Source organism: Anomaloglossus baeobatrachus, chromosome 2, assembly GCF_048569485.1.
Source record: "Anomaloglossus baeobatrachus isolate aAnoBae1 chromosome 2, aAnoBae1.hap1, whole genome shotgun sequence".
In the NCBI taxonomy this organism is placed as follows: Eukaryota; Metazoa; Chordata; class Amphibia; order Anura; family Aromobatidae; genus Anomaloglossus; species Anomaloglossus baeobatrachus.
Genome location: NC_134354.1, coordinates 113,054,843 through 113,077,001, shown reverse-complemented (window position 1 = coordinate 113,077,001; position 22,159 = coordinate 113,054,843). Strand labels below are relative to the sequence as shown.

The 22,159-nt window shown below is 53.1% G+C and overlaps 1 protein-coding gene across 1 annotated transcript in view; it reads right to left on the bottom strand.

Annotated features, from left to right (window-relative positions):
• The window catches only part of KIAA0753 (KIAA0753 ortholog), a 164,617-nt gene that overhangs the window by 101,138 nt on the left and 41,320 nt on the right, over positions 1-22,159 (bottom strand). The window contains exons 7-8 of the mRNA XM_075335277.1: positions 6,158-6,354; positions 4,636-4,793 (exon numbers count right to left, since the gene is read on the bottom strand). Coding sequence (XP_075191392.1) covers positions 4,636-4,793; positions 6,158-6,354 — 355 coding nt within the window. The remainder of the gene's footprint in view (positions 1-4,635; positions 4,794-6,157; positions 6,355-22,159) is intronic.

Here is a 22,159-nt window from a genome sequence, read left to right as displayed (position 1 = left end):
CTGTTTTCCCCCCACTGCAGAATCCGCCGGACTTCCTGGAAGGCTTAATCGACTGCGAGTGCAGCCTTGGTGGTTGATGTAGGCGACGGCAGTGGCGTTGTCCGACTGGAATCGGATCTGCCTGCCCACCAGCCACCGATGGAAAGCCAATAGGGCTAGATATACTGCCCTTATCTCCAGGATATTGATCTGAAGGAATGATTCTATTGGAGTCCAGGTTCCTTGAGCCCTGTGGTGGAGAAACGAGCCGCAGGTCGATAGCTGAACTCTATCCTGTAACCACGAGACAGAATGTCTCTCACCCAACGGTCTTGAACGTGTGGCCACCAGGCGCTGCCAAAGCGAGAGAGCCTGCCACCGACCGAGGATGTGGCTGGATGAGGACGAGAGTCATGTGGAGGCCGTCATGGAAGCAGTACCTCCCACGGCCTTTTGGGGGCGTGACTTGGACCGCCACACATAGGAGTTCCTCTGGCCTTTCTCCGGCCGGTTGGACGAAGAGGATTGGGTCTTGGCGGAGGGACGTAAGGACCGAAACCTCGATTGGATCTTCCTCTGCTGAGGTGTCTTAGGATTGGACTGGGGTAAGGAGGAGTCCTTTCCCGAGGATTCCTTAATAATTTCATCCAACCGTTCGCGAAACAAACGGTCGCCAGAAAAAAGCAAACCAGTTAAGAATCTTCTGGAGGCAGAGTCTGCTTTCCATTCGCGCAGCCACATGGCCCTGTGGACTGCCACGGAGTTAGCGGATGCCACGGCCGTACGGCTAGCGGAGTCCAGTACGGCGTTCATGGCGTAGGACGAAAATGCTGATGCCTGAGAGGTCAAGGATGAAACATGTGGAGCAGAATTCCGCGTGACGGCATTAATCTCAGTCAGACATGCCGAGATTGCTTGGAGAGCCCACACGGCCGCAAAGGCCGGGGCGAAAGACGCGCCCGTAGCCTCATGAATAGAACTTCACCAAGAGCTCTGTCTGTCAGTGACATCCTTCAGGGATGAGCCATCGGCAACAGACACAACGGACCTAGCGGCCAATCTAGAGACTGGAGGATCCACCTTGGGGGAGTGTGCCCAGCCCTTAACAACTTCAGGCGGAAAGGGATAACGTGTGTCAGTGTGCCGTTTAGCAAAGCGCTTGTCCGGAACCGCTCTGGGCTTCTGGACAGTGTCCCTGAAGTTAGAGTGATCAAATTGAGAAATCGAAATTGGTGCTTCTCCTGCCGAGAAGCCGACTCCTCTGCAGGAGGAGGTGGGGAAGAGAGATCCAACACCTCGTTGATGGACGAGATAAGATCATTTACTAAGGCGTCCCCTTCAGGGGCATCAATGTTAAGGGTGAAGTCAGGGTCAGAGCCCTGAGCTCCCACGTCCGCCTCGTCTTCCTGAGAGTCCTCAAGCTGGGATCCAGAGCAGCGTGAGGAGGCCGGGGAAGAGTCCCAGCGAGGCCGCTTAGCCGGCCTGGGACTGCGAATCCTGGGAGCGCCATGCGGCGCGGACCGAGAAGGGCCTGGAGGAGACAAACGAACAGGGGCCGGGGCCTGTGAAGGGCCCGGTCTGGACTGTAATGGCTCAAGGAGCTTAGATGACCATTTGTCTATAGACTGTGCAATGGATTCTCTGTCCCTGCTGAGTTCTCAGGGGGAGCAGGGGGATCTACATGAGCCGAGGGGCCCACAAGTGCCCGAGGCTCCGGTTGAGCAAGCGTGGTAGGAGATGTGCATTGATCACAGTGAGGGTAGGTGGATCCCGCAGGCAACATAGCCCTACAAGAGGTACAGGCTGAGAAAAAAAAATCTGTGCCTCAGGGGCTTTGCTCCTTGTGGACGACATGCTGTGAGCAATCTGTGTCTCTTAGGAGAGTGACCACTGAGGGTATATGGGAAAAGGGTATACAGCCTTTCCGAAAATAAATATATATATATATATATATATATATATATATATATATATATATATATATATATATATATATATATATATATATATATATATATATATATATATATATATATCCATATCCATATCCCGGCACCCTAGGGGGACCAACACCGCGTGACCGGTGTGGCTTACCAACCGCTAACGAACGGTGTGTCCTCCAGATTCCCTGTCGTGGATCCCCCGGAGCTGTAGAGCTTTGCAGCTGAGTATTATACACCGGCAGAATGCCAAAAATGGCCGCCGGAGCTCTCAGTGGGGGCGTGGAGCTGTGGGCGGCGCCGGCAAAAAGCGGGAATCTGGAGGTCCCATAGTGGTCAATGAGGGGGGGGGGGGAAACATGCAAAGATGCTCCAGCCCTCAAAGCCGACGTGATGTCGGTAATCCCGCCCTTACCCCTGACAAGCAGGCCCGGGGGCGGGATTTTTCGCGACTAGGCCGCGGCAAAGCCGAAGACTAAATTTAAGGCCGTGCCCGACAAGCAGGCGCGGAAGTCCGACAAAAACCAAAACAACGGACGGAACTACCGCGGGGCTACCGGGGAGAAGGCTCCCTGTACAGTCCCCACATGGAGACACAGAGTACCTTAAAGTTGCAGGGCCCGGTCCCTGGGGGTGACGAAGCTCCGGTCCGGCAGGTTCCACACAGGGGCTGCGGATGGAGCACGGTCCCAGCACGTGGATGACCGTTTAGGCTCCCACTTCTCCCAGAGCCGCATAAGGGATGGTGAAGGAGACGGCATGTGGCTCCAGCCTCTGTACCCGCAATGGGTACCTCAACCTTAACAACACCGCCGACATAGTGGGGTGAGAAGGGAGCATGCCGGGGACCCCATAGAGGTCCTCTTTTCTTCCATCCGTCATAACTATGTATGAGAATGCATGAGTGGATGTGTGCCTCCTTCCACACAAAGCATAAACCTGAGGAGCCCGTGGCCCACGGGAGGGTGTATAGGCAGAGGGGAGGGGTTACACTTTTTTAAAAGTGTAATACTTTGTGTGGCCTCCAGAGGCAGAAGCTATACACCCAATTGTCTGGGTCTCCCAATGGAGGGACAAAGAAAAAGTGGTTTAGTCCGGTGTCTGCAGGTGGGTGCTGTCTGCATGGAGAAGTCAACTTTTTGTTTAAAGGTAGCGTCTCGCAGTTTTTTTATTTTTGAATTAATAATAGTGATTATGAAATGAAAGTATTTTTAATACAAAAATAAACTGTTTATTTAGTTTTTATTTAATTCTAGTTTTACTGAAGCACAGGGGGCTGACATCTTAGATTTGGTGTTTGTAGCGACAGCTAGTCACGTCCTTTATGGTCAGGATCCGACCCCATAGACTAACAGAGTAGGCGTCTGCTGTGACCTGGAAGCTCCCCCTAGGCTGTCCAGGTCACAGCAGAGGGAGGAGATCAGCGCCGTCTGGAGCTTCCCCCCTGTCACCCGCTGGGATGGGTGAGTACCAGTACGCAGCATCGAACTGACTACCGGAGGAATCTCCAGTAATGCCAGTCCTGGCTGCGGTTACCTGCATTGCACTCCGGAGCTCTCACCTGAGCTCCAGAGTGCAGCCTGAACTGAACCGCGAGCGCCGAGTGATTGATTCCCCGGCGATTGTGGTGCAGTTCATGTCAGCTGCAGACAGGCCGGGGTGATCTCTGGTGATCTCACCTGAACTCCGGAGATCAGCCCGGCCTGTCTGCAGCTGTGTTATGAACTGAACCGCAATCGCCAGGGAATTAATCACTCGGCGCTCGCAGTTCAGTCCTGCAACCTCTGAGATCAGTCCAGGCTGCAGGCGAGAACTCCGTAACCAGTCCGAAGCTACCGGTACGCTACTCCCCCCGCCGCCGTCGCTGCTCCCCAGCCCCCACTGCTTCGCCCCCGCCACCACCAACCCCACCCACCGCTATCACCGCCGCTCCCCCACTTGTGTGTGCTCACACCTGGCCTCTCCTCCTAAGCAGCTCAGTGGGGCAGCGCGGTATACTGTATATCTCCCTGCTCGTGTCAGTCTGCAGAGTGTTGCTCCTCTTGACACATACACAGGAATAACCTGCAGAGCGTCTCTCCTGACACATGATACAAGAGGAGCAACGCTCTGCAAGCTATATATCCCTATGTATGTGTGGTTTCCACTCACTGACAGCAAGCAAAGATGTTGGGGAATGGGGAATGTTTCTATTCCCTGACAACAAGCACAGATGGGGAATGTTTCCACTTATCCTTTGGAAACACCCAGATGGGAGGGGGAGGTGACATCACACACAGGAGAGCAGATTCTGCCCACTTTACTGCAGCTGTAATCCAGGCTATTTCTACAGTGGGATTTCTGTAGGATTTCAGCAGCTGCTCCCCCTAGTGTTTAACAGTGGAAAATATCAAACTTTAAATGCTTTTTAAATATTTTTCTCAATTAAATACAAACATGTATACATAACATTAAAACTTTATATTTTTCAGTTATTGAAAAAAATTTTTTTTGAAGACACCTTCCCTTTAAGTGTAATTCTAAAAAGGGGCAGCCCCCTTGTGGCAGCATCATACACCCAACACTTTATGTGTCCCTCAATTAAGCGACTGAGAAAATAGATATGATTTTCTAGTGACTTTTACACTTTGTTTTAGTGCCGTTGCTCATCTATTGGCCGTTTAAACGCTCACATCTATAGTTAGTTGCATATTCATGAAACATTTTAATTCTGAACCTTTTTGGTGAGGTTGAAGGCGATGTTGGATTGGGGGGCACCCAAGGAATTTTCTTATCTGTGGGAACTGGACGATTCTCCTTCAGTTTAAAGGACACTGTTTTCTCCTGGAAATGTGACCGCTGGGAAGGATCAATCTTTCGAGGTTGTCGGAAGCCCTACGAGGACAGAGGTGAATAATTTTTTAAGATATCTACATATTCACTTTTTTCTTTCCTTTAAACAAACTATAAAAAAATGTCTAGAATACTTTGCTATAAAGACTTTACTAATAAATTTGTTACTCCAAGGCTGTAATATGTGATGTCTATTCCCACAGTTGGTTACATATTTCAGTGCTCTATAATAAATGCCCTAATCTATCATAGTAATTTTCTAATAGTCAATACTGCAGGGGTCCACAGGCCGTCCCACGTCAATCTGTGTTTGCTCTGATGGCGGACAGACTGTTGAAGGAAAAGATATAACAGGTTTCAGTAAGGGGATGTGCACACCGTTTCTTTGGGGTGATGAAAAATCCCAGTGAAAACCCATTTCAAGAAATGTTCCTTATTTGTGGAGCTTTTGGAGGAGTTTGCTTCTTCAAGCAGTTTTTTTTTCCCCCCCTAGATCTTTTTTTTTTTAGCCATTTGATTGGACAGTGCCTAGTATGGAGACGAAGAAAAAGGTTTGAGGCTGAAAAAGTCATTTTACAAAACTTTTCAGGTCTTTTAAGAGCAAAACTCTTCATAAAACTATTTTCAAATTTCCTAATTAGACATGTATGCAAGCAATCTTAACACGATTAAGAATCCCCAACATTAAGGGCATGTGCATACGATCAGGACCTGCTGCATCCTGGACGCGGCAGGTCATGACCTGCAGGGCTGTGAGTCTCCTCCGCAGGAGACCGCGGCTGCTCGTGCCCGTGATCAGGGGTCAGTGCGCTGCGGTCTCCTGCTTCTGCTCTCCCTACGGAGAATGCTTGTGACTCCACAGCAAACAATTAACACGCTGCAGCTCTGGAAGCTGCACCGCAGGCCAGTACTTGCGGCAAAAAAAAAAAAAAAAAAAAAAGGAAAGTGAGCACAGGATTTCAATAAATTCAATCCACTGTGCTTGTACTGTACATCCCAGTGTTTTGGACGCAGCGAAAAACACACTACATCTAAAACGCTGCAAACACTGATCGTGTGCATGTACTCTATAGAGCTTGTCACCACTCAGAGCATTTTAGTAAATACTTGCATCCTCCATACTACAACAACAATCCTGGAGCATCTGATATTAGACCTCTACAGTGGCCTATTCCTATATTATTCCTTTTAGATTTTTATGACTAAACTGACAATTGGGCGTTACCAGATAGGAGTGTGTCGCTACACAGACCGACAGTGTCCATGCAGACTTTCTAGGAACACACAGACATTAGACAAAAACATGTATTCTCCATGAATTAGGTATTCTGGAACATGAGTATTTAGTGAAACAGACTTTCCATTAACATTGATTTATCCTTTTTACAGAACCATGCACTTTGTACCTTTGGTCGCTGGGGAATCAGCACTCCTTTACTCTTGTTTTGCCCCGTGGTACTTCTGTGCAGCCCATTCAGGCGTCCAGATTGAATTAATGCCTCCAGACCCGATTTTAGAGCGGATCGTCTTTCTGGAGTAGATGGCTGCAGTGGCAGGTCGGGTTCTGTCTGCTCTGCACTGTGCATCACTTCATGAGGGTCATCTGTGTAAAGGAAAAAGAATTTTGTTTACTTACCGTAAATTCTTTTTCTTATAGTTCCGACATGGGAGACCCAGACCATGGGTGTATAGCTTCTGCCTCCGGAGGACACACAAAGTACTACACTAAAAGTGTAGCTCCTCCCTCCGAGCATATACACCCCCTGGATGACAAATCTAACCAGTTTAGTGCAAAAGCTGAAAGAGGACATCCACCCATAAGTAGAGATAGAGTAAAACCCGGAATAACCGGAACCTCTGTCTACAACAACAGCCGGTGAAAACACACGGAACAAGAACTGCCAACAGGCAACAGGGAGGGTGCTGGGTCTCCCATGTCGGAACTATAAGAAAAAGAATTTACGGTAAGTAAACAAAGAAGGGAATTTTGTTTACTTACCGTAAATTCCTTTTCTTCTAGCTCCTATTGGGAGACCCAGACAATTGGGGTGTATAGCTTCTGCCTCCGGAGGCCACACAAGTATTACACTTTAAGAAGTGTAACCCCTCCCCTCTGCCTATACACCCTCCCGTGGATCACGGGCTCCTCAGTTTTGGTGCAAAAGCAGGAAGGAGAAAACTTATAAATTGTTCTAGGGTAAATTCAATCCGAAGGATGTTCGGAGAACTGAACCATGAACCAAAAGAACAACCAGCCCGAAGGGAACAGGGGCGGGTGCTGGGTCTCCCAATAGGAGCTAGAAGAAAAGGAATTTACGGTAAGTAAACAAAATTCCCTTCTTCTTTGTCGCTCCATTGGGAGACCCAGACAATTGGGACGTCCAAGAGCAGTCCCTGGGTGGGTAAAAGAATACCTCAATAAAAAGAGCCGAAACGGCCCTCCTCTTACAGGTGGGCAACCGCCGCCTGAAGGACTCGCCTACCTAAACTGGCGTCTGCCGAAGCATAGGTATGCACTTGATAGTGTTTCGTGAAAGTGTGCAGACTAGACCACGTCGCTGCCTGACACACCTGCTGAGCCGTAGCCCGGTGCCGCAATGCCCAAGACGCACCCACGGCTCTGGTAGAATGGGCTTTCAGCCCTGAAGGAAGCGGAAGCCCAGAAGAACGGTAGGCTTCGAGAAGCTGTTCCTTGATCCACCGAGCCAAGGTTGACTTGGAAGCCTGCGAACCCTTACGCTGGCCAGCGACAAGGACAAAAGAGCGCATCTGAACGACGCAGGGGCGCCGTGCGAGACACGTAGAACCGGAGTGCTCTCACCAGATCCAAAGAGTGCAAATCCTTTTCACATTGGTGAATTGGATTAGGGCAAAATGAAGGCAAGGAGATATCCTGATTGAGATGAAAATGAGATACCACCTTAGGGAGAAATTCCGGGACCGGACGCAGAACCACCTTATCCTGGTGAAACACCAGGAAGGGGGCTTTGCAAGACAGCGCTGCAAGCTGAGACACTCTCCGGAGTGATGTAACTGCCACTAGAAAGGCCACCTTCTGCGAAAGACGTGATAAAGAGACATCCCGCAGCGGTTCGAAAGGTGGTTTCTGAAGAGCCGTTAGCACCCTGTTAAGATCCCAGGGTTCCAGCGGACGCTTGTAAGGTGGGACTATGTGGCAAACTCCCTGCAGGAACTTGCGGACCTGCGGAAGCCTGGCTAGACGCTTTTGAAAAAATACGGAGAGCGCCGATACTTGGCCCTTGAGAGAGCCGAGTGACAAACCCTTGTCCATTCCGGATTGAAGGAATGAAAGAAAAGTGGGTAAGGCAAACGGCCATGGAGGAAAACCGTTATCAGAGCACCAGGATAAGAAGATTTGCCAAGACCTGTAATAGATCTTGGCGGACGTTGGCTTCCTAGCCTGTCTCATGGTGGCAATGACATCCTGAGATAACCCTGAAGACGCTAGGAGCCAGGACTCAATGGCCACACAGTCAGGTTGAGGGCCACAGAATTCAGATGGAAAAATGGCCCTTGTGACAGCAAGTCTGGGCGGTCTGGAAGCGTCCACGGTTGACCCACCGTGAGATGCCACAGATCCGGGTACCACGACCGCCTCCGCCAGTCTGGAGCGACGAGAATGGCGCAACGGCAGTCGGACCTGATCTTGCGTAACACTCTGGGCATCATCGCCAGAGGAGGAAACACAAGGCAGTCGAAACTGCGACCAGTCCTGAACTAACGCGTCCGCCGCCAGAGCTCTGATCCTGAGACCGTGCCATGAATGCCGGGACTTTGTTGTTGTGCCGTGACGCCATGAGATCGACGTCCGGCGTTCCCCAGCGGCGACAGATCTCTCGAAACACTTCTGGGTGCAGAGACCACTCCCCCGCATCCATGCCCTGACGACTGAGAAAATCTGCTTCCCAGTTTTCTACGCCCGGCATGTGAACTGCGGAGATGGTGGAGGCTGTGGCTTCCACCCACTGCAGAATCCGACGGACTTCCGGGAAGGCTTGACGACTGCGAGTGCCGCCTTGGTGGTTGACGTATGCGACGGCAGTGGCGTTGTCCGACTGGATACGGATCTGCCTGCCCTCCAGCCACCGATGAAAAGCCAATAGGGCTAGATACACTGCCCTTATCTCCAGAACATTCATCTGAAGGGAAGACTATCGGAGTCCAGGTTCCCTGAGCCCTGTGGTGGAGAAAAACTGCTCCCCACCCTGACAGGCTCGCGTCCGTGGTGACCACAGCCCAGGTTGGGGGGTAGGAAGGATTTTCCCTGCGATAGAGAATTGGGAAGGAGCCACCACTGAAGTGACGTCTTGGTTGCAAGGGAAAGAGAGACGTTCCTGTCGAGAAAAGCCGACCTCCTGTCCCATTTGCGGAGAATGTCCCATTGGAGTGGCCGTAGATGGAATTGTGCGAACGGCACTGCCTCCATCGCTGCCACCATCTTCCCCAGGAAGTGCATGAGGCGCCTTAAGGGGTGTGACTGACTCCGAAAAAGTGATTGCACCCCTGCCTGCAGAGAAAGCTGTTTGTCCCGCGGTAGCTTGACTACCGCTGACTGTGTATGAAACTCCATCCCGAGGTAAGTCAGTGATTGGGTCGGTGTCAACTTGGATTTCGGGAAATTGATTATCCACACAAACTGCTGGAGAGTCGCCAGAGCGACGGTAAGGCTGTGTTGACACGCCACCCGAGAAGGGGCCCTGACTAGGAGATCGTCTAAGTAGGGAATCACCGAGTGGCCCCGAGAGTGTAGGACCGCCACGACGGATGCCATGACTTTGGTGAAAACCCGTGGGGCTGTCGCCAGGCCGAAAGGCAATGCCACGAACTGAAGGTGTTCGTCCCCGATGGCGAAACGCAAGAAGCGTTGATGTTCGGGTGCGATCGGCACGTGGAGATAAGCATCCTTGATGTCGATCGATGCTAGGAAGTCTCCTTGTGACATCGAGGCGATGACCGAGCGGAGAGATTCCATCCGAAACCGTCTGGTTCTCACATGTCTATTGAGCAGCTTGAGGTCCAGAACGGGACGGAATGATCCGTCCTTTTTTGGCACCACGAACAAGTTGGAGTAAAAGCCGCGACCACGTTCCTGAAGGGGAACGGGGATCACAACTCCTTCTGCCTTCAGAGCGTCCACTGCCTGAAAAAGTGCGTCGGCCTGAGCGGGAGGCGGAGAGGTTCTGAAGAAACGAGCCGCAGGACGGGAGCTGAACTCTATCCTGTACCCGTGAGACAGAATGTCTCTCACCCATCGGTCTTGAACATGTGGCCACCAGGCGTCGCCAAAGCGGGAGAGCCTGCCACGACCGAGGATGCGGCTAGGGGATGCCGAGAGTTATGAGGAGGCCGCCTTGGAGGCAGTGCCTCCTGCGGCCTTTTGGGGGCGTGACTTGGACCGCCACGCATAGGAGTTCCTCTGGCCTTTCTCCTGCCTGCTGGACGAAGAGGATTGGGGCTTGGCGGAGGGACGAAAGGACCGAAACCTCGATTGTTATTTTCCGTTGCTGAGGTCTCTTAGGTTTGAACTGGGGTAAGGAGGAGTCCTTTCCCTTGGATTCCTTAATAATCTCATCCGATCGTTCGCCAAACAAGCGTTCGCCAGAAAACGGCAAACCGGTTAAGAACCTCTTGGAGGCAGAGTCTGCCTTCCATTCGCGCAGCCACATGGCCCTGCGGACTGCCACAGAGTTAGCGGATGTCACAGCTGTACGGCTAGCAGAGTCAAGGACTGCGTTCATGGCGTAGGAAGAAAAAGCTGACGCTTGAGAAGTCAAAGACGCAACTTGCGGAGCAGAATTACGTGTGACAGCATTAATCTCAGTCAGACAAGCTGAGATAGCTTGGAGTGCCCACACGGCTGCAAAGGCCGGGGCAAAAGACGCGCCCGTGGCCTCATAGATGGACTTCACCAGGAGCTCTACCTGTCAGTGGCATCCTTTAGCGATGAGCCATCTGCAACCGATACCACAGATCTAGCCGCCAATCTAGAGACTGGAGGATCCACCTTGGGACATTGAGCCCAACCATTAACGACTTCAGAGGGGAAGGGGTAACGCGTGTCAGTGAGGCGCTTAGTAAAGCGCTTGTCCGGGACCGCTCTGGGCTTCTGGACAGCGTCTCTGAAGTTAGAGTGATCGAAGAACGCACTACGTGTACGTTTGGGGAAACGAAACTGGTGTTTCTCCTGCTGAGACGCCGACTCCTCTACAGTAGGAGGCGGGGGAGAGAGATCCAACACCTGGTTGATGGACGAGATAAGATCATTCACTAATGCGTCCCCCTCAGGTGTATCAAGGTTAAGGGCGACGTCAGGGTCAGAACCCTGAGCTGCGACGTCCGCCTCGTCCTCCAGAGAGTCCACAAGCTGGGAACCCGAGCAGCGTGAAGAAGTCGGGGAAGATTCCCAGCGAGCTCGCTTAGCCTGGCTAGGACTGTGGTCCTGGCAGGAGTCCTCCGCGTGGGACCTAGGGCCCAACCTGGGAGCGGGCTGCGGCTCAGACCGAGAGAGGCCCGGAGGCGACGATCCAACAGGGGCCGGGGCCTGTGTAAGGACCGGTCTGGACTGCAAAGCTTCTAGCAGCTTGGCAGACCATTTGTCCATAGACTGAGCCCATGGATTGTGAAAGTGACTCAGTTTCTCAGCAAAAGAGGCGAACTCTATCCCTGCCGCCTGGACAGGGGGATCTACATGAGCCGGGGGGCCCACTAGTGACCGAGGCTCCGGCTGAGCAAGCGAAACAGGGGTCGAGCATTGCTCACAGTGAGGGTAGGTGGAACCCGCAGGTAACATAGCCCCACAAGAGGTACAGGCCGCAAAAAAACCCTGTGCCTAAACAGCTTTGCTCCTTGTGGACGACATGCTGTTGTCTCCTAGGAGAATGATCCCTGAGGGTATATGGGCAAAAAAGGGTATACAGCCCGACCGAATAAATATATATATATATATATATATATATATATATATATATATATATATATGAATACGTATCTATTCCGGCACCCTAGGGGGTGACCAGCACCGGGTGACCGGTGTGGCTTACCGACCGCTAACAAGCGGAGTGTGTGCCTCCAGATTCCCAGCCTTAGGTCCCCTGGAGCTGCAGAGCTGTTCCTGAGAATCCTCCACCGGCAGAATGCCCAAAAAATGGCTGCCGGAGCTCTCAGGGGAGGAGTGGAGCCGTGGGCGGCGCCAGGAAAGTGCGGGAATCTGGGGTCCCCACAGTGATCAGTGAGGGGGGAGGAAACATGCAGGATGCTCCAGCCCACACATCCGACGTCAGGTCGGCAGTCCCGCCCTTACCCCTGACAGGCAGGCTCGGGGGCGGGATTTTTGCGACTAGGCCGCGCTGAAGCCGGGGACTAAATTTGAGACCGCGCCCGACAAGCAGGCACGGTCGTCGCGGAAGTCCACCGGTCTTCTCAATTCAGCAGCTGCCGCAGCGTCCGGGAAGAAGGTGCGCTCCTGCACAGTCCCCAATGGGGACACAGAGTACCTTAGAGTTGCAGGGCCCGGTCCCTGAGGTTGAATAGACTCCGGTCCGACAGATTCCCACAGGGGCTGCGGAGGGAGCACGGTCCCAGCAAATGGATGACCGTTCAGGATCCCACTTCTCCCAGAGCCGCTAAGGGATGGTGAAGGAGACGGCAAGTGGCTCCAGCCTCCGTACCCGCAATGGGTACCTCAACCTTAACAACACCGCCGACGTAGTGGGGTGAGAAGGGAACATGCCGGGGACCCCGTGGGGGCCCTCTTTTCTTCCAACCGACATAACTAAGTATGAGAATGCATGAGTGGATGTGTGCCTCCTTCCACACAAAGCATAAAACTGAGGAGCCCGTGATCCACGGGAGGGTGTATAGGCAGAGGGGAGGGGTTACACTTTTTAAAGTGTAATACTTTGTGTGGCCTCCGGAGGCAGAAGCTATACACCCCAATTGTCTGGGTCTCCCAATGGAGCGACAAAGAAATTCTCTTTTTCTTCATCGTTCCTTATGGGAGACCCAGACCATGGGACGTCTCAAAGCAGTCCATGGGTGGGAAATAAACAGAACTGAGAACTAGGCAAAACCTAACTTCACAAATGGGCGACAACCGCCTGAAGGATGCGTCTGCCCAAGCTCGCATCTGCCGAAGCATGAGCATGCACTTGGTAGTGCTTCGAAAAGGTGTGCAGACTAGACCAAGTGGCAGCCTGACAAACCTGCTGAGCCGTAGCCTGGTGCCTGAAAGCCCAGGAGGCACCGACAGCTCTGGTCGAGTGCGCCTTAATCCCTGGCGGTGGGGGCACCCGAGAACATTGGTAGGCATCGGATATGGCCGACCTAATCCAACGAGCTAGGGTCGGTTTAGAAGCCGAGAGACCCTTGCGCTGACCCGTGGTTAGCACAAAAAGAGAGGTGCACCGCCTAAGAGCGGCGGTGCGTGACACATAGATCCGGAGCGCCCGCACCAAATCCAAAGTATGCAAGGCTTTCTCAAAGCGATGCACAGGGGCCGGACAAAGGGAAGGCAATGAAATGTCCTGGTTAAGGTGGAAAGGAGACACCACCTTAGGGAGAAAGTCCGGAGTCGGACGGAGAACCACCTTGTCTTGGTGAAAAACCAAAAAGGGTGACTCCGAAAAGAGCGCAGCCAAATCAGAGACTCTCCTGAGAGAAGTTATGGCCACCAGAAAGACCACTTTCTGTGAAAGTCGAAACAAAGAAACCTCCCTAAGAGGCTCAAAGGGGGGTTTCTGTAAGGCCGTGAGGACCAGATTAAGGTCCCAGGGATCCAAAGGCCGCCGGTAAGGAGGAATGATGTGAGATGCGCCCTGTATGAAGGTGCGCACCTGGGCCAGTCGGGCGATACGCCGCTGGAACAACACTGACAGAGCCGAGACCTGTCCCTTGAGGGAATTGAGGGATAGTCCTAGCTGCAGACCGGACTGTAGAAAGGACAGGATGGTCGGCAAAGAAAACGGCCAAGGAGCATGGCCGGAAGAGCGACACCAGGACAGGAAAATCCTCCAAGTCCTGTGGTAAATCCTGGCCGAGGAAGACTTCCGAGCCTGAGTCATAGTGGAGATGACCTCGGAAGGAATGCCTGAAGTCGTCAGGATCCAGGACTCAAGAGCCACGCCGTCAATCTGAGAGCCGCAGAATTCTGGCGGAAAAACGGACCTTGAGAGAGAAGGTCTGGGCGGTCCGGGAGATGCCACGGCATTTCTACGGACAGACGGAGCAGGTCTGGGTACCAAGCTCGCCTGGGCCAGTCTGGAGCAATGATTATAACCCGACGGCCCTCCATTCTGATCTTGCGCAGGAATCTGGGCAAGAGAGCTAGAGGGGGAAACACGTAGGCCAGACGGAACTGGGACCAATCTTGAACCAGCGCGTCCGCTGCCAAGGCCTGAGGATCGTGGGAGCGAGCCACGTAAACCGGGACCTTGTTGTTGTGCCGGGATGACATTAGATCCACTTCCGGAGTGCCCCACTTGCGGCAGATTGACCGGAACACTGCCGGATGCAGGGCCCACTCGCCGCTGTCCACGGTTTGACGGCTGAGATAATCTGCCTCCCAGTTTTCTACGCCTTGGATGTGGACTGCGGATGTGGTGGACTTGGAGTCCTCCGTCCACTGAAGGATGCGTTGAACCTCCAACATCGCCAGGCGGCTGCGAGTCCCGCCCTGGTGATTGATGTAGGCAACTGCTGTCGCGTTGTCCGACTGGACTCGAATGTGCTTGCCCGCCAACAGGTGGTGAAAGGCTACGAGAGCTAGAAGTACAGCCCTGATTTCCAGCACATTGATCGAGAGGGCTGATTCGGACGGAGTCCAAGTGCCCTGTGCTCGGTGGTGGAGAAATACTGCTCCCCAGCCGGAGAGACTGGCGTCCGTGGGAGGATCACCCAGGACGGAGTCAGGAAGGAGCGTCCCTGAAGAGAGAGGGGCCGAAGCCACCACTGAAGAGAGCTCCTGGTCTGTGGCGACAGAGCCACTAGCCTGTGCAAGGAAGAGGTCCGCTTGTCCCAAAAGCGGAGAATGTCCAGCTGCAGAGGACGCAGATGGAACTGGGCAAAGGGAACCGCTTCCATTGACGCCACCATCTGACCCAGCACCTGCATGAGGTGCCTGATGGAATGATGGCGGGGCTTCAACAGAGAACGCACCGCCAGATGAAGGGACTGCTGTTTGACTAAGGGCAGCTTCACAAGTGCCGGCAGAGTCTCGAATTGCATCCCTAGGTACTTAAGTTTCTGGGTCGGGGTCAGAGTGGACTTGGGCAGATTGACAAGCCACCCGAAATGAACAAGCGTGGCGAGAGTGAGCGAGACACTCCGCTGACAGTCTGCACTGGATGAGGCCTTGACTAGAAGGTCGTCCAGGTAAGGGATTACTGCCAACCCCTGGAGATGCAGAACCGCAACCACTGCTGCCATAACCTTGGTGAAAACACGAGGGGCCGTGGCTAACCCGAAGGGGAGAGCCATGAATTGGAAATGTTCCTCTCCGATTGCAAAACGTAGCCAACGCTGGTGTGAAACTGCAATTGGCACATGCAGATAGGCATCTCTGATGTCGATGGATGCTAGAAAATCTCCTTGGGTCATTGAGGCAATGACCGATCGCAGAGATTCCATGCGAAAGTGCCGCACCTGAACATGCTTGTAGAGAAGCTTGAGATCCAGGATCTCAAGCCGGAAGGAACCGTCCTTCTTGGGGACTAGGAAGAGGTTTGAGTAGAAACCTCTGAACCGTTCCCGGGCGGGAACCGGAACAATTACTCCGTTGGCCTGCAAGGATGCCACGGCCTGTGAGAAGGCGGCGGCTTTGGAGCAGGGGGGAGTGGACATAAAAAATCTGTTTGGCGGGCTGGAAGAAAATTCTATCCTGTAGCCGTGAGAGATGATATCCCGCACCCACTGATCGGAGACGTGTTGAAACCACACGTCGCCAAAGTGGGAGAGCCTGCCACCGACCAAGGACGTTGCTGGCGCAGCCAGATAGTCAAGAGGAGGCTGACTTAGTGGCAGCGGCTCCTCCGTTCTTCTGAGGACGCGGCTTCGCGCGCCAGCTGGTTTTTCGATCCTTGGCTGAGTTAGTGGACGAAGCTGAGGGCTTAGAGGATGACCAGTTAGAGGAACGAAAGGAACGAAACCTCGACTGGTTCCTGCCCTGGACAGGTTTCCTGGTTTTAGTTTGTGGCAAGGAAGTACTCTTCTCGCCAGTAGCTTCCTTAATAATTTCATCCATTTGTTCACCGAACAGCCGGGACCCAGCAAAGGGGAGCCCAGCAAGGAACTTCTTGGAAGAAGCGTCTGCTTTCCACTCTCAAAGCCACAAGATCCTGCGGATCGCGAGGGAATTAGCGGAAGCCACCGCCGTGCGGTGAGAAGCCTCCAGAATGGCAGACATGGCATAGGATGAAAAAGCCGAAGCCTGGGAAGTTAAGGCAACCATTTCGGGTATAGAGTCCCTGGCGAGGGAATGTATCTCCGCCAGAGAAGCAGAGACGGCTTTAAGAGCCCATACTGCTGCAAAGGACGGGGAGAACGAGGCCCCTGCCGCCTCATATACAGATTTGGCCAGAAGGTCAACCTGGCGGTCAGTGGGATCCTTAAGAGAGTTGCCATCGGCCACAGATACAACTGTCCGGGCTGAGATTCTAGACACCGGAGGATCTACCTTTGGTGAGTGAGTCCACTCCTTGACCACTTCTGGTGGAAAGGGAAAACTGTCATCAGAACTACGCTTTGGGAAGAGTTTGTCAGGACAGGCCCTGGGCTTGGTAACAGTGGCCTGAAAACTGGAGTGGTTAAAAAACATACTCCTTGCTCTCTTAGGTGAGGTAAACTGGTGTTTTTCTACCAGAGAGGCTTGTTCCTCTGACACTGGTGGATTGAGGTTCAGTACGGAGTTAATGGACGCAATCAAGTCACTAACATCCGCATCACCCTCAGATAAATCAATGGGGTACATAGAGGTAGCGTCCGAGCCCACAGTAAAGGCATCATCCTCGCCCTGCACTTCAGCTCGTGAATCAGAGCCGTGGGACGAGGAAGGAGAAGAGTCCCTGCGTCTCCGTTTAGGAGGACGGGGTCCGGGAACAGATAAAAAATGCTCTGTGAGCTCTGCAGAGCGAGTCGGAGCAGCAGAGGCGCCCTGAGAAGGGGGCTGATGCATGGTCAGCAGAGTCCGGGACAGCTGTCCCATGGAGTCGGCAAAGGACTGGGAGATAGCTTTAGAAAACGATGCTACCCAAGCCGGGGGTTCAGCCACCGGGACTGGAGCAGCCGGAGGGACCCCTGAGGAGGCTCCAGGCTGAGGTACCACCATGTTAGAGCAGGCATCACAATGTGAAAATGTGCTCGGTTCAGACAGTATGAGCTGACATGCAGTGCATATAGAGTAAAGCCTTGCAGCCTTGCTCCTAGTGAGAGACATGCTGCTGAGGTGGAGGCTCTGCAGTAAAGAATACACTCCTTCAGAATGACCCCCTGAGAGTGTATAATAAAGCCCACAACCAGAGGTTGTGGCTTACCAGACTGCTTTTTGTGTGCCCTCCGGATTCCACAGCTCGGACCCCCAGACAGATGCAGAAGCTGCAGCAGCCAGCACCGATCAGTGTGTGAACGCTGATAAAATGGCGCCGGAGTGAGGAGGGGGGCGGGGTTTAGCCCAAGAGAGGGAACCGGAGGGCCAAGGAGAGATACAGGGGAGGGAAACATCTCCTCAGAGAGGAGTGTCCTCCCCTCTGCTGAACGGCCGGTGGGCGGCGCCGCACTGTTCCCCTGCATGACTGACATGCAGGGGCACTGAAAACGAAACTAGGCCGCATCTGAAGCCGGGGCCTAGATTTTTCCATGCGGCCGACGAGCAGGCACCCTCGGCGCGGTTCTCAGGAAAAAAAAAAAAAAGAGAACCGGCCGGAAATCACAGCAAAGTGACAAAACACACTCCCCACAATAAATGTACCCGGGACCCCTGAATAACGTCTCAATACTTAGCTTATGAGACGCAGGGCCAGGTCCCTGGAGGGGGGGTGAACGCTCCGTCCGGCAGGATCCTGACAGGGCTGCGGATTGAGACCGGTCTCCTGCAAAGCAGAGAGAACCGTGATGGCTCCCACTTCAAGCCAGAGCCTCAGGGGATGGTGAAGGAGCGCAGCATGTGAAGGCTCCAGCCTTGTAAAATCAACCTTAACAGCACCGCCGACACAGTGGGGTGAGAAGGGACATGCCGGGGAGTCCAGACTGGACCCGCTTTTCTTCCAAATCTTTGAAATCAAAAATCAGATGAGAATGCATGTGTGTGTGTGACCTCCTGAACACAAAGCATTGAACTGGTTAGATTTGTCATCCAGGGGGTGTATATGCTCGTAGGGAGGAGCTACACTTTTAGTGTAGTACTTTGTGTGTCCTCCGGAGGCAGAAGCTATACACCCATGGTCTGGGTCTCCCATAAGGAACGATGAAGAAATAGCGGCTTTCATCTTTAAAACACTCATATGTGGGAGGGACATCACAGCTAAAAGCACAAAAGAAGGGAATTTTGTTACTTACCGTAAATTCCTTTTCTTCTAGCTCTTATTGGGAGACCCAGACGATTGGGTGTATAGCTACTGCCTCCGGAGGCCACACAAAGCATTACACTAAAAAGTGTAAGGCCCCTCCCCTTCTGGCTATACACCCCCAGTGGGATCACTGGCTCACCAGTTTTAGTGCAAAAGCAAGAAGGAGGAAAGCCAATAACTTGGTTAAACAAATTCACTCCGAGTAACATCGGAGAACTGAAAAACCGTTCAACATGAACAACATGTGTACCCGAAAAAAACCCAAAAATCCCGAAGGACAACAGGGCGGGTGCTGGGTCTCCCAATAAGAGCTAGAAGAAAAAGGAATTTACGGTAAGTAACAAAATTCCCTTCTTCTTCGGCGCTCTATTGGGAGACCCAGACGATTGGGACGTCCAAAAGCTGTCCCTGGGTGGGTAAAGAAATACCTCATGTTAGAGCTGCAAGACAGCCCTCCCCTACGGGGAGGCAACTGCCGCCTGCAGGACTCTTCTACCTAGGCTGGCGTCCGCCGAAGCATAGGTATGCACCTGATAATGTTTGGTGAAAGTGTGCAGACTCGACCAGGTAGCTGCCTGGCACACCTGTTGAGCCGTAGCCTGGTGTCGTAATGCCCAGGATGCACCCACGGCTCTGGTAGAATGGGCCTTCAGCCCTGATGGAACCGGAAGCCCAGCAGAACGGTAGGCTTCAAGAATTGGTTCTTTGATCCATCAAGCCAGGGTGGCCTTAGAAGCCTGCGACCCTTTGCGCTTACCAGCGACAAGGACAAAGAGTGCCTCCGAACGGCGCAAGGGCGCCGTGCGGGAAATGTAGATTCTGAGTGCTCTCACCAGATCTAACAAATGTAAATCCTTCTCATACCGATGAACTGCATGAGGACAAAACGAAGGCAAAGAGATATCCTGATTAAGATGAAAAGAGGATACCACCTTCGGGAGAAACTCCTGAATGGGGCGCAGCACTACCTTGTCCTGGTGGAAGACCAGGAAAGGAGCCTTGGATGACAGCGCTGCTAGCTCAGACACTCTCCGAAGAGATGTGATCGCTACCAGAAAAGCCACTTTCTGTGATAGTCTAGAAAGTGAAACCTCCCTCAGAGGCTCGAAGGGCGGCTTCTGGAGGGCAACTAGTACCCTGTTCAGATCCCATGGATCTAACGGCCGCTTGTACGGGGGTACAATATGACAAACCCCCTGCAGGAACGTGCGCACCTTAGGAAGTCGTGCTAGACGCTTTTTGAAAAAAAGACGGATAGCGCCGAGACTTGCCCTTTAAGGGAGCCGAGCGACAAACCTTTTTCTAACCCAGATTGCAGGAAAGAAAGAAGGGTAGGCAATACAAAAGGCCAGGGAGACACTCCCTGAGCAGAGCACCAGGATAAGAATATCCTCCACGTTCTGTGGTAGATCTTAGCGGACGTGGGCTTCCTAGCCTGTCTCATGGTGGCAACGACCCCTTGGGATAATCCTGAAGACCCTAGGATCCAGGACTCAATGGCCACACAGTCAGGTTCAGGGCCGCAGAATTCCGATGGAAAAACGGCCCTTGGGACAGTAAGTCTGGTCGGTCTGGTAGTGCCGACGGTTGGCCGACCGTGAGATGCCACAGATCCGGATACCACGCCCTCCTCGGCCAGTCTGGGGCGACGAGTATGACGCGGCTGCAGTCGGATCTGATCTTGCGTAGCACTCTGGGCAAGAGTGTCAGAGGTGGGAACACATAAGGGAGCCGGAACTGCGACCAATCTTGCACTAAGGCGTCTGCCGCCAGAGTTCTGTGATCGCGAGACCGTGCTATGAAGGTTGGGACCTTGTTGTTGTGCCTGGACGCCATTAGGTCGACGTCCGGCCTTCCCCAGCGGCTACAGATTTCCTGAAACACGTCCGGGCGAAGGGACCATTCCCCTGCGTCCATGCCCTGGCGGCTGAGGAAGTCTGCTTCCCAGTTTTCTACGCCGGGGATGTGAACTGCGGATACGGTGGAGGCCGTGGCTTCCACCCACGTCAGAATCCGCCGGACTTCCTGGAAGGCTTGCCGACTGCGTGTCCCTCCTTGGTGATTGATGTATGCCACCGCTGTGGAGTTGTCCGACTGAATTCGGATCTGCTTTCCTTCCAGCCACTGCTGGAAGGCTAGTAGGGCAAGATACACTGCTCTGATTTCCAGAACATGGATCTGAAGGGTGGACTCCTGCTGAGTCCACGTACCCTGAGCCCTGTGGTGGAGAAAAAACTGCTCCCCACCCTGACAGACTCGCGTCTGTCGGGACTACCGCCCAAGACGGTGGTAGGAAGGATCTTCCCTGTGATAATGAGGTGGGAAGAAGCCACCATTGCAGAGAGTCCTTCTGTGAAAAGGAGACTTTCCTGTTCAGGGATGTTGACTTCCCGTCCCATTGGCGGAGAATGTCCCAATAAGAGGACGCAGATGAAACTGCGCAAACGGAACCGCCTCCATTGCCGCCACCATCTTCCCGAGGAAGTGCATGAGGCGTCTTAAGGAGTGCGACTGACCTTGACGGAGAGTCTGCACCCCAGTCTGTAGTGACCGCTGCTTGTCCAGCGGAAGCTTCACTATCGCTGAGAGAGTATGAAACTCCATACCAAGATACGTTAGTGATTGGGTCGGTGACAGGTTTGACTTTGAGAAGTCGATGATCCACCCGAACGTCTGGAGAGTCTCCAGCGCAACAGTCAGGCTGAATTGGCATGCCTCTTGAGAGGGTGCCTTGACAAGTAGATCGTCCAAGTAAGGGATCACAGAGTGTCCCTGTGAGTGCAAGACTGCTACCCCTGCCGCCATGACCTTGGTGAACACCCGTGGGGTTGTCGCCAGACCGAATGGCAGAGCTACGAACTGAAGATGGTCGTCTCCCATCACGAAACGTAGAAAACATTGGTGCTCTGTAGCAATCGGCACGTGGAGATAAGCATCTTTGATGTCTATTGATGCTAGGAAATATCCTTGAGACATTGAGGCAATGACGGAGCGGAGTGTGTCATCCGGAACCGCCTGGCCTCCACGTGCTTGTTGAGCAGTTTTAGGTCCAGAACGGAACGGAAAGAGCCATCCTTTTTTGGCACCACAACCAGATTGGAGGAAAACCGTGTCTTGTTCCTGAAGAGGAACAGGGATTACCACTCCTTCTGCCTGCAGAAGAGCATCGGCTCGGTGGGGAGGTGGGGACGTTCTGAAGAATCGAGTCGGAGGACGAGAACAGAACTCTGTCCTGTGCACGTGGGCACAATGTCCCTCACCCACCGGTCTGTGACCTGTGGCAGCTAAATGTCGCCAAAGGCGAGCGAGTCTGCCATCAACCGCGGATGCGGAGAGATGAGAGAGCTGAGAGTCATGAGGAGACCGCCTTGGTAGCGGTTCCTCCGGCTGCCTTCCTTGGGCGTGATTGAGCCCCCGGAAACTGAGCCCTTCTGAGGCTTTTCAGCTCTTTTGGACGAGGACAATTGGGACCTGCCCGAGCTTGGGAAGGACCGAAACCTCGACTGTCCTTCCAGGACAGCATTAATAGGGTAAGTCGCAATGCAGACATTGCGAGGATACGGACGCCCCTGCGGCACAAATGTACATATGCTCAAGACCAGCTGTGCAAGAACAGCTGAAAAGCTTAGGGTGCCCATACGGCTGTAAATGCCGGAGCAACCGACACGCCGATATCCTCATAGACAGATTTCGACCACAGTCTATCTGTCTGGCATCTTTAAGTGAAGTCCCATCTCCACTGCAACTATAGCTCTAGCCGTAAGCCTGGAGATTGGAGAATCCACCTTTGGACCCTGGGTCCCGCGCTTGACCACGTCAGGGGGAAAGAAG